Source organism: Oryx dammah, unplaced genomic scaffold (assembly GCF_014754425.2).
Source record: "Oryx dammah isolate SB20612 unplaced genomic scaffold, SCBI_Odam_1.1 HiC_scaffold_1, whole genome shotgun sequence".
Classification (NCBI taxonomy): Eukaryota; Metazoa; Chordata; class Mammalia; order Artiodactyla; family Bovidae; genus Oryx; species Oryx dammah.
The window spans coordinates 44400759-44420241 of record NW_024070185.1 but is presented as its reverse complement, the minus strand read 5'-3'; the positions used below and the strand labels follow the sequence as shown (position 1 = coordinate 44420241).

At 38.4% G+C, this 19483-nt stretch overlaps 1 protein-coding gene and 1 non-coding gene across 3 annotated transcripts in view; one reads left to right on the top strand and one right to left on the bottom strand.

Moving 5' to 3' along the window:
- PIP5K1B (phosphatidylinositol-4-phosphate 5-kinase type 1 beta) overlaps positions 1-19483 on the bottom strand; it is a 352598-nt gene that overhangs the window by 77689 nt on the left and 255426 nt on the right. For both annotated transcript variants that reach the window (XM_040249018.1, XM_040249072.1), the window contains 2 exons: positions 18709-18864; positions 8311-8455 (listed from right to left, as the gene is read on the bottom strand). In XM_040249018.1, the coding sequence (XP_040104952.1) occupies positions 8311-8455; positions 18709-18864 (301 nt within the window). The remainder of the gene's footprint in view (positions 1-8310; positions 8456-18708; positions 18865-19483) is intronic.
- On the top strand, positions 18455-18559 carry LOC120867869. Its single transcript, XR_005722049.1, has one exon. It is a non-coding gene; the product is annotated as a small nucleolar RNA U13 (small nucleolar RNA).

Sequence of the window (19483 nt, the reverse complement as noted above, 5' to 3'; positions counted from 1 at the left end):
TGAAGAGGTTATTTTTGATCAGTTAAGATATCCAAGGGCTGGCCAACATTTTTCCACATTTTTTTTCCCCTCATATGGCTTACTCATCAATTGGATCCATTAAAATTTTTAATAATGCACGAAAAGCACCTAGAAATATGACCATGTAACAATTCATCAAAAAATGTGAGTGTTCTTTGAATTAATGCTGAATCCTAAATTATTCTTCATAAATGTCAGATATCTGAAAAAGTCACTTCAATTTCCTGCCTAGGCTGAAACATATGAGGGATCATTTGAAAAGCTAATCACTTCAGAAGTAATTTTATAATTTGTCAAAAAAAAAAAAAAGAACAGTGTCATCTAACAAAATCCAGGCATAGAGTATATGATGTAAATCTGGGTTTCTTTTGGCCTGGGTTTGTGGAGAGGAAGCTAACTAACAGGCATACTGTGATGCTACTATCAGGCTCCAGTTTTCTCTGCAGGGCCCCCAATCACAACGGGAAAAGGATACGAACATGGTTCTTAGGTTCACTTGTAACACAGCATGCCTAAAAAGGTCCTAATTTCTAAAGTAAGACATTCTTCTCTTGGGAGGCTGGGTAACAAAGCAGGCTTTGCCTCAGGATTCTCAGGACTGCTATTCTCCCCAAACATGTATCATCATTTGCTTGGTGACCTGCTTTCCTGACACTAAACCCTTCTCTTAACTCTAAGGAGAATGGAAATGACGTTACATCTCTCCACTCCCTCAAATGCGTGTTTGCTCTAAACTCAGTTATATTCAGTTGATAAGATGGGGTGGACTGGGGTCTTCACAATAAAGTGCATTGCCTAGGGCAGGGGTGATGGCTACCTTGTCTTCAAAGGCTATCTCCTGCTCTATCAGCTGGATTCCCCAGGTTTACAAACCTCTTTGTGGAATACTTGAGCTCAAGAACCTTTCTTTTCTATCCCATGTACCTGGAGTTAGCTAAGACATTTCTTTGAGTATTTAAAACCAGCATATACTCTAGTATAGTACCAGGGAAAGCATTATTGGCTATCAGACTTATTGGTAAACACTGAAGTCTCTAATTGCCCACATTATTAAAAAAATTATAGCTATCTTACATTCTATTATTATCTTGGCACAGTAATAAATTGGCTCTGATTCCCTTTAAAAAAGTCTAAATTGATTTTTGTTCTTGCACACACTCAATCTTTGTAAAACTTTGATTTTTATAATTCTTTTGTGTGAAAGATTTTATATCTATCTCAGTTTTCCCTTTGTGTGCTGAGGCTGTTATTAATATTCTGTCTCAACTCTCCTTTGCAAAGCTGGGGCCAAGAGTTGGCAAACCACGTTCCTCAGGCTCCTTGGCCAGGTTCTGCCAGCTGAGGACACTGCCAGGAAATGAGGCGAGAGGAAGAGAGAAGGCTTGGGTCTCTTCCTACATTTTTCTTTCTTTCTTCTTTGGGTGATATCTTCGGAGCTGGCCGTGTCCCTGCCACTCTCCCAGCTCTGTAGGTGACATCCTCTTCTATTGTTCCAGTTCCTCAGGGGGGCATCTGGTCCTCAGGTGTGGCCTCCTTCCTGAGTTTGAGGTTCTGGTGACACGGCAGGGCTCCTGCTAGGAGCTATTTCCTGCAGTTATTTAGTTGGGTTTCTGCAGCTCCCTGCTTTCACTCTTTCAGCCTCCCACACTCTGTAACCCTTTCCTAAATTCTCTCTGAAATTCCAAGTGTGTTTTCTGTTTCTTTGACAGGACTCTGACTCACAGAGTACTCCATGAGGGCTTTTTGCCAAAAATAACTATATCTTGCCCCTTAGAGTGGGACTTATGGGGAAGCTGCAAAGTGTCAGGGTCTGGAATCACTTATTTTAACAAGTATTTTGAGGCTGCTTACTATGTGCCAAGAGGCATGATAAGTACTCTCCAAAGACTATTACATTTAATCTCTGTAACAATGCTCTGGTGCAGTAGCATAATAATCCACATTTTATAAATGAGGCACACAAAGTTAAGGTGACCTGCCCAATGTTTGAGAAGTAGAAGTGGCAGTTGGAGGACTAATGCCCTAACTGATGATTTATAATAATGAAAGTGAAAGAGAAAAACCTGACTGGGGTTGATGGTGGCAAGAAGGTCCATTTGCAGGCAGGAGTACCGAGATGAAGATGCATAAAAGCACAAAGAGTCTGTCAAGGTCAGATTCAAAATCTAGCATCAACAGAAGGGCTACAGAGACCTTCTGATGGGCTGGCAGAGCCCCCAGCTGGCATCTAGGTACAGCAAGGAGCTGCCACGGCCACAGCAGATACTGAAGGCAAGCACTGTCCCTCTCTGGAGGTTATGGTTACAGAACTGGAATTACTAGCAAGTTTGTGCCCCCAACTTTTTCTCCCTTTGTTTTGTAGGTAATAAAGATTCCTTTGAACCTTACTATGTCAACAGAGGGTTCAGGGTTTTCTAAATCAAGCAGAAACATACCTAACAAGTCTCTTCTCAGTGAACTTCTGCCATTTATGACCATGTAACGAGTATTATGTACAGGGTTATTATTATGCTTAGCAAAAAGTCAGACAGAGAAAGGCAAAAACTGTATTTTAACACTTATATGTGAAATCTTAAAAATAAAACAAATGAATGAATATGACAAATATAGAAACAGATTCACAGATACAGAGAACAAACTAGTGATTACCAGTGGGGAGAGAGAGGATGGGAGGGGCAAGTTAGGGGCAGGAGAGTAAGCGATACAAACTACCATGTACAAAATAAATATAAGCAACAAGGTTATAGGGAATCTGACCAATACTTTATAATAACTTTCAGTGGAGTATAATCTACTAAAGTATTGAATCACTATGTAGTACACATAAAACTAATATAATATTATAAATTAACTATAATTCAATTTAAAAAGTCTCTCAATGATCATGTAACAATTTGAAGTGTATCTGGAGAACTGAAAATAAAAATGTAAGGAAACAGCTATTTTAGGTTTCTTGTGAATTTAAACTAATATGTCATATTTTTAGTGTTTGAAAACCAAAACTAACATTTTTGAAAGTGAAAACCCTTACTCAAAATCACATGGAAAAAGAAAAGGCAAAACAGGGAAGAAGAGAACATGTGTGGATGTTACTGAATTTCCATTAAAAGCATCATCTAAAAGCCACCTTGTCTGAGACGTGACAAGATGGGTGAGGACAACTGTTGAATAGCTGAGGCTGTGCCTTAATACACTCTCTGTCAGTGCTGTGTGTGGATAACGTGGCTCTATTTTTTAGCCACTTGACCTCAGGAAAGTTAGCTAAATTGCTAAGCATCCCTCATCTGTAAACTGGAGATAAGAGGGTGCTATGAGAATTACTAAAGGAAATCAGCCCTGATAATTCATTGAAAGGACTGATGCTGAAGCTCCAATACGCTGGCCACCTAATGTGAAGAGCCAACTAATTAGAAAAGACCCTGATGCTGGGAAAGATTGAAGGCAGGAGGAGAAGGGGACGACAGAGGATGAGATGGTTGGATGGCCTTGCTGACTCAATGGACATGGGTTTGAGTGGGCTCTGGGAGATGGTGAGGGAGGGGGAAACCTGGTGTGCTGTAGTCCATGGGGTGGTAAAAAGTAGGACATGACTGAGCGAATGAACAACAATGAGAATGAAGTGACTTGAGTCAAGAACCTAACACAGATCCTTAATAAGGCCCAATAACTAGCTATTTTGTAGTTATTATTGGATTATTATTGATGGTTTGAAGTATAACTAGTACTATGATAGAAAAGTTCCCATAACTATCATGTTTTTAGTAAGCAAACTTAGCTCAGTGACTTCTAGAATAAACATCATAGGTAGTTGTTAAATAAGCCCACTACTTTGCCAACTAGAAATACTTTAGTTATTAAGTAGTGAAAAAAAAAATGCTCAGAGGGCCAGAATTCACGTTAAGGAAAAAAACCCCAACTGATCATCTGTGCATAACATACACATCAAGGATAAGACCAGAGGTCTTCAGAGACCATAATAAGAAAGGTGGCACAGTGGAAAAAGACCATGAGGCTTGGACCCCAGATACCTGTGTTCCAATTTAAATCCTGTTAGCAGGCTCTGTGACTTTGGATATGTCATATAGCGCATGTCTCTGCATTTCTCTTCCTTTATCTTTTAGACAATATCTGTAAAATAATGGGTCTCTAACATTCTTTGGGAGGGCTCTACCTGTATGTCTTTAAACTTGAATGATAAGCAATTTGTGGGGAGGAGCTTGTAGACAGAGACAACTGTTCCACCCTCTCTGAGGTTTACCATTCTCTACTGGCAGGAAGAAAGGGCATAGAACTGTGCTTGGAACCACTGAGTCAGCCTTTGAGGTCTCAAATGTTGGACTCCGCATTTACGGAGCCTTTGCCAGCTGTCCCTCCGTGGATGAATGGCCAGTGGTTTTCCTCTGACCTATCCGTCCTTCTCACAATATTTCAAATATCTTCAGTCTGAGCCAGCTATTAGAAATAGCCACTAGCAAAACATAAGACTAGACAGAGTGGTGATGTTGGTAAAGACATCTTTGGTGGGGAAAGGATAAACATACTGGAATGCAGCAGGGCTTTCGATACTTATGCATTATAAGAGCTTCACGTTTGCTACCAACTGTGCAGGAAATCACAAAAAGAATTAAAATTCATGTGTGCATCCAACTTCCACAACACTAAACTGTTCTTAACTTTGAGGTAAAACACATTTGCCTCTGTATTCCTTAGTACTCAATTTATATCTCAAAAAACAGAATTCTTATTAGGAAAGAAAAATTCAAGCATCAAAGCTTTAGAATTAAAATCCCACCATCTGACTGGGAAGCAAGAACTTAATAACAGTTTCTTTGTATTCTTATGAATTGCATGCTCTAACATAGGACTGTTGAGTAGAACTTGAAAATATATATTCCCAGTAATCAGGTCAAATATATACTTTAAAAATGATAGTGTTTTTTGGTTTCCTAGTCAAACTTTGGAGTACACTTAAAAGAATAAACTGCTACTGGAATTTTTGAAGTCACAAAGAATAATCTTTTTTAAAAAAATAAAAGTAGTAATTCTGAGATAGCAGCAGCCCACTACAGTATATAATTCAGGACTGGAAATATCTAGGCACTAACTGACACTTTTCAAACTTAAAAGATTCTAAAAGGATGGACACAATGACAACGGCTAGTTGAAATATTTACAGCATATCTAAGTACAGACATGTATAGTATAATGTGGAAGTGGGAAAACAGACCACTCTGCCTTAACATAAAAATGATTCATAAAGAAAAGGAAAAACCTAACATGAATTATAACATCAATTTTCTTTACAGGCTGTCTGGATTAGGTTTTAAACTTTAGTGGGCCTGAAGAGAATCCGAATATTGTCTATGTATTGCCTCAAGAGACCCCATGTAGGACTAGGACTCTAAAGGAAAAAAATGATAGGAACAAAATATGACAACTTCTTTTCAATTGGCTGGTAAGGCTTCCCTGCTGAGTAATTAGGGGTGGGCATGGTGGGTGGGGAAGTAGGCATATTGATTCCCAGGGTGTTGAATCACCATTATTTCTCTTCAGGGTTCTTCAGCACCTCTGTGCCTTTTTTTCACCTTTTCCTTATAATTTCCCTAGTGAAATATGACATGATTACTTAGTGATGCTTTAGTGATATGATTTTAAAATGTTGGTTTCTTTTAAAAATATTCTCGGTTCACAGAATGCTTTTCTCTGGCTTGCATCCCTCGGGCAGGACCTCCACTTGACTGGACAAAGGCTGCAAGGCTACTCGTGGGCCAGCTCGGGGGTGTATACCTGGAGTGGGTTTTCTAATGTCCCATCCACAGCACAATGCACCCCCAAGCCTTTTTAAAGACTTTGTGAATTCTCTGTATCAAATCCCTTTCTGCTTAAGACCGAGTGGTTTCTTGTTCTTGCAACTGAACCCAGATGGATAGCTAAATATATCAAATTGCAACTTGGAGATACAATGCCACAGAAGATTTTTTTCAAACAATTCACTTAAAAAAAGAGAGAGAAAGGGGAAAATATTGTAGACAACACTGATGCTTTTCCCATCTAAATGATAACCTGTATCAGCATAAATAAAGGTATCAAGAGTTGTATACCACAGTCCTGGAGCAGGCAAGGTATCTCCCAAGCTGGCCAGAAAGGATTGGAAGTTAGAAGGAACTCTGATTCAGATCCTCAAGGAACCTTATAAATACCCAAGAGATGAATACCTCTGGTCAAGAGACTGAACCACAACCACTTCCACCAAAAACAAACATACAAAACCCTTGTATTTTTTGTGCTTAAAATTCTAATACGTAATTTAACAGCACATCCAACTATCCAATGGTAAAGAAACCACCACAGCTTCACATGAGAATTGATTTTGACCTTTCAAAGAACTTCCTGTGACTTTCCATTTTTTGAGCTGCTATTTACATTTGAGAGCAAAAGAACAGTCTTCACAGCTGTACTGTATGAACAGGAAAGACTGCTGCTTGACTAATTTACATAACAAATTTGAACATTCAAGGTACACATTCATGGTATAAATTACTTTCAATTTTTCTAATCTGAAGAAGCTACCCAAATTACTTTTACAGTTCAGATGAGTTGAATAAGTTACAACGGAGGATTATTTTCCTAGAGTAGAGTGATCCAAATGGAAGTCCAGGCAAGATTTGTGATTCACCTTGTCCTTCCTTCCTCTTTTTCAGACTGTCTCACCTGCTACCACCTAACCTGTATCTAGCTGAGAGAGAAGGGAGCAGCAACAAAAAGGAATTTCTACAGAAGCTTCAACTACCAAATCTTAACCTGCTGAGGACCAAGCTAGGATTTACAAGGATGCACACATTAAAAATGAATCTATCATATTGAGTCCTCTTTCTGGACGTGAACCAAGTTGCTAGGTTGGAGGGGGAAAATGACTTACTGTATAAAAAGCACTTGTACAAATTTGATCTTGATTCTTGAGAACTGAATTTTAACAAGAACCAGTTCGACATTTAACAGATAATTATTGAGAAGGTATACACAGTAGTCCCTACCCTGTAATTGAAGCTAGTTACAAAAATGCCTATATAGAAACAGAAAAAATAGCTAATCTCACAATGTTGTGGTCTTTTTGTAAAGATATTTTCTATTACTAGAACCAGTGTTTGAGAACATTTTATCTAATTTATTAGAAAAATATCTAACAAAATTAACTTTTTATCCAAGAAATTTCAGTAACTCATCCCAACATTCAGATTCACAGTAAATGTTTGAGAGTCACTGTATTAGTTTCCTATTTGCTTCTGTGGCAAACTGTCATAAACTTCATGGCTTAAAATAAGAGAGATTTATTATTTTGTAGCTCTAGCAGTCCGAGTCCTAAAATTCAAAGGGTCGGAAGAACTGTGTTCCTCTGTGGATGCTCTAAGGCAGACTGTTTCCTTGCCTGTTCTGGCATTTAGACTCTGCCTGCATTCCCTGGCTCATGCCCCTTCGTATACCTTCAAAGCCAACAATGTAGCATCTTCAAATCTTTCTCTCTCTCTTATCTCTGCTTCTGCCATCACACCTCCTTGTCTGACTCTAATTTTTCCTGATTTCCTCTTATGTGGACCCTGTGACTGTGCTGGGTCTATCTGGATAATTCAGGATACTCTTCCCATTTCCAGATCTTTAACTTAGTCATATTGGCAAAGCCCCTTTCACTATATAAGGGTAGAGCATCACAGGTGCTGGGGATTAGGACATAGACAATTTTGGAGGGCTGTTATTCTGTTTTAGGCTTCCCTGGTGGCTCAGACGGTAAAGCGTCTGCCTATGTGGGAGACCCGGGTTCAATCCCTGGGTTGGGAAGATCCTCTGGAGAAGGAAATGGCAGCCCACTCCAGTACTCTTGCCTGGAAAGTCCCACGGAGTTATTCTGTTTATCATGGCTACTAAGATCACTCATACAAAAAGAAAATATTCAAATATCTTTGCAGCTATTTGTGAAAATATTAACCAAGAGTGCTCACTTTACAATTCGTAAGATTGTTAAAACAAAAACGATGAAAGATTCACATTTTTTTTCCCATAGAATCAAGTATATATACTTTCTACAGGACATAATGATTAACTATAAATAAAAATCAGGAGGGTTTTCCCTCCTACCCACAGTAAAAATCCAGATTTTCTGTTTTTCTTACAGGGCAGGTGATGGTCACAACCTGGATGTCACGGATGACTGGATGACTCATTCAGAGAGGCTGGTCTAGCTGTGACATTAACACGGTAATAGCGGATTGGTAATTTGATTGTACTAAGTGTTACCTGTTTGAATAAAGCGTAGTCCTGTCATGTGGATAATGCTCATTGACAAACAAGGAAGAAGATGAAATTGTGGTTGCCAAGGAAGCGGCTTCAAACAGCGATGGAGTACTAGGCACCAGATCTGGCCTGTGTCGGGATCCCAGTGCTGGGGGACAAAAAGCAAAACAAGCCCTCATGAATCTCACTAGTAAATGTTGTTTCAGTGTCTATGATAATCTAAATGAGTCAAAAGCATTCATTTTACATATCAGGCTGCAAATTAAATTGTGAATTAATTGTGCTCTTCTGAACTGCAGCAGAAATGTAAATAGCTTCTTGCAAACAGGTTAAACAGAAAGGAAATTGGACTAATTTACAAAATGGCTAATAGAAATGACATTATGAATGTTCTTTTTCAAACCTAATGAAGTGATTTACTGTTTCACAAGATGACATAAAAAACTCCTAGGAGCTTGAAGAGATAATTCGACAGAGATTAAAAGGATGATTGGCAAATGTATAAACAGTGAACCTGATCCTCCTTGTGAGACTATGCTCACATCTGTGATTCTCAGTGCAGATCTAAGAACTCAGATTTGCTAAGAGCCAGGAAACAAATGCTTCAGAGACTAACAGCCAGCTAGACCTTAACCCTGTTTGAGCCCATGTGGGCATCTGTGAATATTATTCACAGCTCTTCTTGATATTATATTTTAACAAGCAAGACTGCTTTTTTTTTAAAATGAGAACTCATTTTTCTTTAAAATGTAGGTACCTATGGAAATTCTCATGCAAGAGTATCCCCCATCAGAAAAGTAGAACAGTCAAGGCTATGCTCACTCTGAGTCTACGTGGATTTTTTTTTTTTTTTTTGGACAGTTGAATCTGGATCATTTTAAATCATCCTCTCCCAATGGACAAATTCACATCAATTACTGGTCAGCCTGTCAAGAGATAGTATTTTTCTTAAAGGACCAACCACAAAGATCACAGTTCCTTTAAAAAGGGACATATAAATTCCCAGAGATAGAATACTGTGAATGAATCTTGTTTTTATCATTCCATAGTTGGACCTTTTTTCCCCTCATGGAGATACATTATTTTTTAATTTTATGGAACTACAGCTGACACATATTCAGTAACACTGGATCAGTTTTAGGTATATAACATAGTGATTTGATATGTTTATTGGGTTGGCCAAAAAGTTCATTTGGGTTTTTTTTCTGTAAGATGGTATGAAAAACCTAAGTGAACTTTTTGGCTAACCCAATATATATTGTAAAATGATCATCACAATAAGTTAACATCCCTTCACCACACACACTATTAGCATTTTTTTCTGGTGATGAGCATTTTTAAGATCTCTCTTAGCAACGTTCAAATATGCAATACAGTTATTATTAACTTGAGTCACTATGCTGTACTGTGGATTCTTTTTGATCCTTTCCCCAAAGTAAGCTAAAACAGATGATAATAAATACAATATAGCCTTAAGGTGTTTGTGGTGTTCCTTTATAGGTACCATAGGCTCAGAATTATGTACTGTCATAAGTGTATGAATGAAAATTGACCCTAATTGGCACAATTACATGAGTGTGAGGTTTTGGACTTTGGATTTGGAGGGATACAGATGGAGAGGTGGGGTGAGTAATGGAGGAAAAAGGGGGCAGGCACAGAAGGCCTTGACTCTGGACTAGGAGACTAGATACACATTAAAGTGTAGGAGATGGTGCAGTTTTGCCTCTGAGTCAGATCAAAATAAAGAATTGCCATGATGACTAATGGATGATGAGCATATAAAATTACACAAGTACTCAACATTCAAAAATCAACAAGTCTAGCAGTTGACAAATGGCTGGCAATCTTCAACATACTTGATTCCACATTCTCATTAAATACACAGAAAAATATGAAAATTCTTAAGAATATAGAAAAATGGATCTGAAACACAACCTCACATCAGATTCCAATGAATCACTATTAAATATAAGGTGGATGGAGCTGGACTGAGAACAACTAATACAGACTTGGGTCTTGAGCATACTCAGCTTGACTTCATAAACCAGAGGCTTCCTGGGTGATAGATTATAGAAAAACACTACTTGTCCAGTGACTTGGGCCTGGATCAGAGAGCACCCAAACGCCAGGTAGCTGACTCTTAGGAGCAGCTCAATGAACCAGAGAACTGTTTCCTTACGTGCCCATACCCTTCAGTTTTTTTAAAAAACTAACTAGTGTGGTGGGCAGAATTCTAGACTGTTCCCCAGTGACCTGCACCCTTATATAATCTCCCTTTGAGTGTAGGTAGAAGCTGTGAGAATGATGAGATATTACTCTTGTGATTATTTTATCTTATGTGGCAAAAGGAATCTCATAGATTTAATTAAGGCTACTAATCAGTTAACCCTGAGTTAGTCAGAGGGTCTCCCCTTTATCCAGGTAGGGCTGACCTAATCATGTGAACCCTTTAACTATATTAAAGGGTCAGACAGACCCTTTAATATAGTTATGGTCATGGCAGAGATTGCAAGTGTGAGAGGCACTGACTTGCAGGAAATTCTCTGTCTGAAGATGGAGGGGGCTGCGTGGCAAGGAACAAGGATGGTCTCTAGGGGTGAGCCTGGCCCACACCTGTCAGATAGCAAAGACATGAGTACTTCAGCCCTACGACTGTGAGGAAGTGAATTCTGCCAACAACAGAACTGCTAGGAGGAGGGGTCTTCTCCAGAACCTCCAGATGAGAACTCAGCCTAGCCGACACCTTGATGACCCGTTTCTGAGGTGACCCTGATAAAGTTGTGTCCAGAGGACCAGGTAAACCTTGCTAGTCTTCTGACTTACAGAACTGGGAGATAATAAGTGGAGGTAGAAAACAAAGATCATGGCAGCAGGTCCCATCACTCTATGGGAAATAGATGGGGAAACAGTGGAAACAGTGTCAGACTTTATTTTGGGGGGGCTCCAAATTCACTGCAGATGGTGACTGCAGCCATGAATTTAAAAGACGCTTACTCCTTGGAAGAAAAGCTATGAGCAACCTAGATAGCATATTCAAAAGCAGAGACATTACTTTGCCAACTAAGGTCTGTCTAGTCAAGGCTATGGTTTTTCCAGTAGTCATGTATGGATGTGAGAGTTGGACTGTGAAGAAGGCTGAGCGCCGAAGAATTGATGCTTTTGAACTGTGGTGTTGGAGAAGACTCTTGAGAGTCCCTTGGACTGCAAGGAGATCCAACCAGTCCATTCTGAAGGAGATCAGCCCTGGGATTTCTTTGGAGGGAATGATGCTAAAGCTGAAACTCCAGTACTTTGGCCACCTCATGCGAAGAGTTGACTCATTGGAGAAGACTTTGATGCTGGGAGGGATTGGGGGCAGGAGGAGAAGGGGACGACAGAGGATGAGATGGCTGGATGGCATCCCCGACTCGATGGGTGTGAGTCTGAGTGAACTCTAGGAGTTGGTGATGGACAGGGAGGCCTGGCGTGCTGCGATTCATGGGGTCGCAAAGAGTCGGACACGACTGAGCGACTGAACTGAACTGAAGCTGCTAACCTTCTGGTAATTTGTCACACGGCAAAAGAAAACGAATACAACCCAGACATAATGAGAATAACAGAAAACACATGATTAAAAACTAGAGGGGCGTTTGGTAATGACTTGGTGCACTCTGAAAGGAAGTCCCCAAATGCAGAGCATTATAAAAAGACCGAATATTGCAGCAAACTTTGTAGATCCAGAGAATTGTCTGGATAAATTCATTTTAAAATAATATGTCAACAGTTTCAAAGAATATGCTCAACAGGTTCTTCAACCTTCAGCAGACCTTTTCTGGTGAAGTGCCTTTCGATTTAAAGCAATAGGTCCAATAGTTCATTTGAAAAAAAGTACGATTTGTGCACTACTTCCTGTTTCCAGACTTTCTAGATGCTATGTAGTGTATTTATTATACTTATCCCCTTAGATTAACAACTGGACTCACAGCTTATACTGTAGAAGCAATATATACACATTTAAATAAGCATAGCTGACAGAAGCCGTATTGAGCACACTATCTGAAAGTTTATCACAGTTTAAAAATGAGTTAATTCTAGAGAAAAAGGTGAAATTCATTGTTTTGGGGTAAAATGTCCTATAGATATCAATTAGGGCTAACTGGTCTATTGTATCATTTAAAGTTTGCATTTCTTTGTTAATTTTCTGTTTAGTTGATCTGTCCATAGATGTGAGTGGGGTATTAAAGTCTCCCACTATTATTGTGTTATTGTTAATTTCCCCTTTCATACTTGTTAGCATTTGTCTTACATACTGTGGTGCTCCTATGTTGAGTGCATATATATTTATAATTGTTATATCTTTTTCTTGGATTGATCCTTTAATCATTATGTAGTGGCCTTCTTTGTCTCTTTTCACAGCCTTTGTTTTAAAGTCTATGTTTTAGGATATGAGTATTGCTACTCCTGCTTTCTTTTGGTCTCTATTTGCGTGGAATATCTTTTTCCAGCCCTTCACTTTCACTCTGTATGTGTCCCTTGTTTTGAGGTGGGTCTCTTGTAGGCAGCATATATAGGGGTCTTGTTTATGTATCCATTCAGCCAGTCTTTGCCTTTTGGTTGGGGCATTCAACCCATTTACGTTTAAGGTAATTACTGATAAGTATAATCCCGTTGCCATTTACTTTATTGTTTTGATTTCAGGTTTATATGCCCTTTTTGTGTTTCCTGTCTAGAGAATATCCTTTAGCATTTGATGGAGAGCTGGTTTGGTGGTGCTAAATTCACTCAGCTTTTGCTTGTCTGTAAAGCTTTTGATTTCTCCTTCATATTTGAATGAGATCCTTGCTGGGTACAGTAATCTGGGCTGTAGGTTATTTTCTTTCATCACTTTAAGTATGTCTTGCCATTCCCTCCTGGCCTGAAGCATTTCTGTTGAAAGATCTGCAGTTATCCTTATGGGAATCCCCTTGTGTGTTATTTGTTGTTTTTCCCTTGCTGCTTTTAATATTTGTTCTTTGTGTTTGATCTTTGTTAATTTGATTAATATGTGTCTTGGGGTGTTTCGCCTTGGGTTTATCCTGTTTGGAACTCTCTGGGTTTCTTGGACTTGGGTGATTATTTCCTTTCTCATTTAGGGAAATTTTCAACTATTATCTCCTCAAGTATTTTCTCATGGTCTTTCTTTTTGTCTTCTTCTTCTGGGACTCCTATAATTTGAATGTTGGAGCGTTTTATATTGTCCTGGAGGTCTCTGAGATTGTCCTCATTTCTTTTAAATCGTTTTTCTTTTTTCTCTCTGATTCATTTATTTCTATCATTCTATCTTCTATTTCACTAATCCTATCTTCTGCCTCTGATATTCTACTATTTGTTGCCTCCAGAGTGTTTCTGATCTCATTTATTGCATTATTCATTATATATTGACTCCTTTTTATTTCTTCTAGGTCCTTGTTAAACCTTTCTTGCATCTTCTCAATCCCTGTCTCCAGGCTGTTTATCTGTGATTCCATTTTGATTTCAAGATTTTGGATCATTTTCACTATCATTATTTGGAATTCTTTCTCAGGTAGATTCCCTATCTCTTCCTCTTTTGTTTGGTTTGATGGGCATTTCTCCTGTTCCTTTACCTGCTGGGTATTCCTCTGTCTCTTCATCTTGGTTATATTGCTGCATTTGGGGTGGCCTTTCTGTATTCTGGGAATTTGTGGAGTTCTCTTTATTATGGAGTTTCCTCGCTGTGGGTAGGGTTGTATCAGTGGCTTGTCAAGGTTTCTTGGTTAGGAAAGCTTGTGTCGGAGTTCTGGTGGGTAGAGCTGGATTTCTTCTCTCTGGAGTGCAATGAAGTGTCCAGTAATGAGTTATGAGACATCTATGGCTTTGGAGTAAATTGAAACTGTAATCAGAAATCTTCCAGCAAACAAAAGCCCAGGTCCAGACGGCTTCAGAGCTGAATTCTACCAAAAATTTAGAGAAGAGCTAACACCTATCCTACTCAAACTCTTCCAGAAAATTGCAGAGGAAGGGAAACTTCCAAACTCATTCTATGAGGCCACCATCACCCTAATACCAAAACCTGACAAAGATGCCACACAAAAAGAAAACTACAGGCCAATATCACTGATGAACATAGATGCAAAAATCCTCAACAAAATTCTAGCAATCAGACTCCAACAACACATTAAAAAGATCATACACCATGACCAAGTGGGCTTTATCCCAGGGATGCAAGGATTCTTCAATATCCGCAAATCAATCAATGTAATTCACCACATTAACAAATTGAAAAATAAAGGCCATGTGATTATCTCAATAGATGCAGAGAAGGCCTTTGACAAAATTCAACATCCATTTCTGATAAAAACTCTCCAGAAAGCAGGAATAGAAGGAACATACCTCAACATAATAAAAGCTATATATGACAAACCCACAGCAAACATTATCCTCAATGGTGAAAAATTGAAAGCATTTCCCCTAAAGTCAGGAACAAGACAAGGGTGCCCACTTTCACTACTACTATTCAACATAGTTCTGGAAGTTTTGGCCACAGCAATCAGAGCAGAAAAAGAAATAAAAGGAATCCAAATTGGAAAAGAAGAAGTAAAACTCTCACTGTTTGCAGATGACATGATCCTCTACATAGAAAACCCTAAAGGCTTTACCAGAAAATTACTAGAGCTAATCAATGAATATAGTAAAGTTGCAGGATATAAAATCAGCACACAGAAACCCCTTGCATTCCTATACACTAATAATGAGAAAGTAGAAAAAGAAATCAAGGAAAAAATTCCATTCACCATTGCAACGAAAAGAATAAAATATTTAGGAATATACCTCGGGCTTCCCTGGTGGCTCAGACGGTAAAGTGTCTGCCTGCAATGCAGGAGACCCAGGTTCATTTCCTGGGTCGGGAAGATCCCCTGGATAAGGAAATGGCAATCCACTCCAGCACTCTTGCCTGGAAAACCCCATGGACGGAGTAGCCTGATAGGCTACAGTCCATGGGGTCGCAAAGAGTCGGACACGACTCAGTGACTTCAGACTCAGAAAGAAACTAAAGACCTATATATAGAAAATTATAAAACACTGATGAAAGAAATCAAAGAGGACACTAATAGATGGAGAAATATACCATGTACATGGATCAGAAGAATCAATATAGTGAAAATGATTATATGACCCAAAGCAATCTACAGATTCAATGCAATCCCTATCAAGCTACCAGTGGTATTTTTCACAGAGCTAGAACAAATAATTTCACAGTTTGTATGGAAATAAAATAAAAAAAAAAAAACCCGAATAGCCAAAGCAATCTTGAGAAAGAAGAATGGAACTGGAGGAATCAACCTGCCTGACTTCAGGCTCTACTACAAAGCCACAGTCATCAAGACAGTATGGTACTGGCACAAAGACAGAAATATAGATCAATGGAACAAAATAGAAAGCCCAGAGATAAATCCACACACCTATGGACACTTTATCTTTGACAAAGGAGGCAAGAATATACAATGGATTAAAGACAGTCTCTTTAACAAGTGGTGCTGGGAAAACTGGTCAACCACTTGTAAAAGAATGAAACTAGATCACTTTCTAACACCATACACAAAAGTAAACTCAAAATGGATTAAAGATCTAAATATAAGACCAGAAACTATAAATCTCCTAGAGGAGAACATAGGCAAAACACTCTCTGACATAAATCACAGCAGGATCCTCTATGATCCACCTCCCAGAATACTGGAAATAAAAGCAAAAATAAACAAATGGGATCTAATTAAAAGCTTCTGCACAACAAAAGAAACTATAAGCAAGGTGAAAAGAAAGCCTTCAGAATGGGAGAAAATAATAGCAAATGAAGCAACTAACAACTAATTTCAAAAATATATAAGCAGCTTATGCAGCTCAATTCCAGAAAAATAAATGACCCAATCAAAAAATGGGCCAAAGAACCAAATAGACATTTCTCCAAAGAAGACATATGGATGGCTAACAAACACATGAAAAGATGCTCAACATCACTCATTATCAGAGAAATGCAAATCAAAACCACAATGAGGTACCATTTCACACCAGTCAGAATGTCTGCGATCCAAAAGTCTATAAGCAATAAATGCTGGAGAGGGTGTGGAGAAAAGGGAACCCTCTTACACTGTTGGTGGGAATGCAAACTAGTACAGCCACTATGGAGAACAGTGTGGAGATTCCTTAAAAAACTGCAAATAGAACTGCCTTATAACCCAGCAATCCCACTGCTGGGCATACACACCGAGGAAACCAGAACTGAAAGAGACACGTGTACCCTAAAGTTCATTGCAGCACTGTTTATAATAGCCAGGACATGGAAGCAACTTAGATGTCCATCAGCAGATGAATGGATAAGAAAGCAGTGGTACATATACACAATGGAGTATTACTCAGCCATCAAAAAGAATACATTTGAATCAGTTCTAATGAGGTGGATGAAACTGGAGCCGATTATACGGAGTGAGGTAAGCCAGAAAGAAAAACACCAATACAGTATACTAACACATATATATGGAATTTAGAAAGATGGTAATGATAACCCTGTATGCGAGACAGCAAAAGAAACACAGATGTATTAACGGACTTTTGGACTCTGTGGGAAAGGGAGAGGGTGGGATGATTTGGGAGAATGGCATTGAAACATGTATACTATCAGGTAAGAAACGAATTGCCAGTCTAAATTCGATACAGGATACAAGATGCTTGGGGTTGGTGCACAGGGATGATCCAGAGAGATGATATGGGGTGGGAGGTGGGATGGGGGTTCAGGATTGGGAACTCATGTACACCCGTGGCTGATTCATGTCAATGTATAGCAAAACCAATACAATATTGTAAAGCAAAATAAAGTAAAAATAAAAATTAAAAAAAAGAGTTAATTCTAGAGAATTAAGCAGTGTGGTAGGGAGATACCAACACAGGGAAGCTAGGGAAAGAGCATGGATGTCAGAAACTGGAGCCATTAGCTCAGAGAGAGGAGCAAGGACAATTCAGTAACTCTTGCTAAAATTGCTAAATCTGGGTAAAAGTTAAAGAAATCCAACTTGTCACTTATGGGTAAGTGCTGCAAAAGGGCCAAGGATGAACACACTATTTTAAAGACTGAGGAAAATAAAACCCCAAGTAGAGATCTAATATTCTACAGGAAGTAAATGAAATTATCAGGAAATGCTGGGATTCCCAAAAAGAATAAACTGATAATAAAATCTAAAATGTTACTTCGTCTTATAGTATTAAAAGAGAAAATCCAAATGGTTAACTCAATAGAGAAAAACATTTGATAAAATGCAACACTCATTCTTGATAAAAATTTTAGAAACTAGGAATAAAAAGGAACTTCCTTGACTTGACTATGGGTATCTGATACATCAAACTACTTTCTCAGAAGTGAAACATTAGAAGAATTCCCTTTTAAAATCAGGATGAGGCAAGGCTGCCCACAAGCACTACTTCTATTCATCATTGTACCAGAAGCCCAGTCAGCAAGTAAGAAAGATGTGAGGTCTATGCAGTAGCAATAAATAGCCAGAAAAACCAAATCTTAAAGATACAGTATCTGAAAAGACAGAAAACATTTATCTGTCTTTATCTCTACAACCATTTGAGAAATAAATCTAACAAAAGGAAGGAACATGACATGCCAGGAGAATATTATAAAACTTCTATTAAACTCATTAAAAAGGACCAAAATAAATTGGTAATTCACCACTATGCTGTTGGTCAGTTCAGTCGCTCAGTCGTGTCCGACTCTTTGCGACCCCATGGACTGCAGCATGCTAAGCTTCCCTGTCCATCAGCAACTCAAACTCATGTCCATAGAGTCCGTGATGCTATCCAATCATCTGATCCTCTGTTGTCCCCTTTTCTTCCTGCCTCGTATAAGTATATAATGTCTATGTGTGTTTGAAAAAAAAAAAAAATATATATATATATATATAAGCACAGACCAAGGTCTACTAGTGAAAATACTAAAACTTTCAGATTTGGTACCTTCAGGTAGTGGGATTATAAAACTTTGTTTCTGAATATTTTAGTATGTTCTAATTTTTTTTTTTTTACCATAAACCAATACAGGATTGTTTATGTGTTTCAAAAATTTTACATTAACTGTGTCATACTATAAATATCTTTTAAAAAATCAGTGAAGAACATCCTTTTGTAGTTCAAGAGTGTGATGATTGGGTGTTCACGATGCTGCGTGACATGTGCCTCCTTGCAAACCTTGTTATGACTTTGGCACGGTACCTGTCTGACTTTAAAAAAAAAAAAAGTCAGTTAAGAGACTTTGTTTCTTAGAGAAACTATTTTCTAATTTTTCTACTGTGAGTTTACATTACTTGTATGAATAAAAAAAAAGAAGAAAAGAAAGAAAAAATTCTTGTGGTTTAAGTTCTGTGCCTTTACCTTCTTCATCAAGGCTGCTAAAACTCTGCCCTTCTGTCAGCAAATCATGCTTCTCATCCTTCCATTCCTGGCTAATTGAGGACACAATCTCCTGTGAGGTTGCCTTCAGGGCGGCGATGGAGTTGCACCGTTTCTTAGAAGGTGATGCCTTCAAAGCTAGAAAAAGAAAAAAAAAAAGGATAATTATTGTAAAACCACATTAATAATATTTTTTAATTAAAATTTTACTCATGATTTATTAACATTTTAGTCATTATCTGAGTAGGATGCAAGGAGCTTTGTTTTACATACACAAGGAAAGGGAGACAACATTATTTGTCCAAAGGGACTTAAATCAGAATGTCTTAGAATAAATCCGAGTTGAGCTATCTTTTCAGATTTTGAAATGTAGTCTTACTTGAGGTGAAATTCAAATGTTTATTGCTAAAGAATTATTTTTCCTCCTCTGAGCAATGTTTTTCTAGTGCTGAGAGGAGGCTGCGTGGGTTGATAAACGCAGATGGTAAAGTAAGGAGAATTCTCATGACCCCAGTTTTATTAACTTGGGACTGGAAATTTCTAAACATGCCAATGTTTAATCTTATACTTATGTTACCCAATTTAGCCAAGTTACTTCTGGTTCGCTTTTTTCTTTCAGTGGCTTTCCACTGAAATTTCCGACCCTTTCGGTCTTTTATAGGTCATGGTTACATTAGATGTATAATTCACTCCTGATCTTTGTCCAAACAGCATTCTATGACTTCTGAAGTGTATTGCAAACCTGTACCAAGGCAAG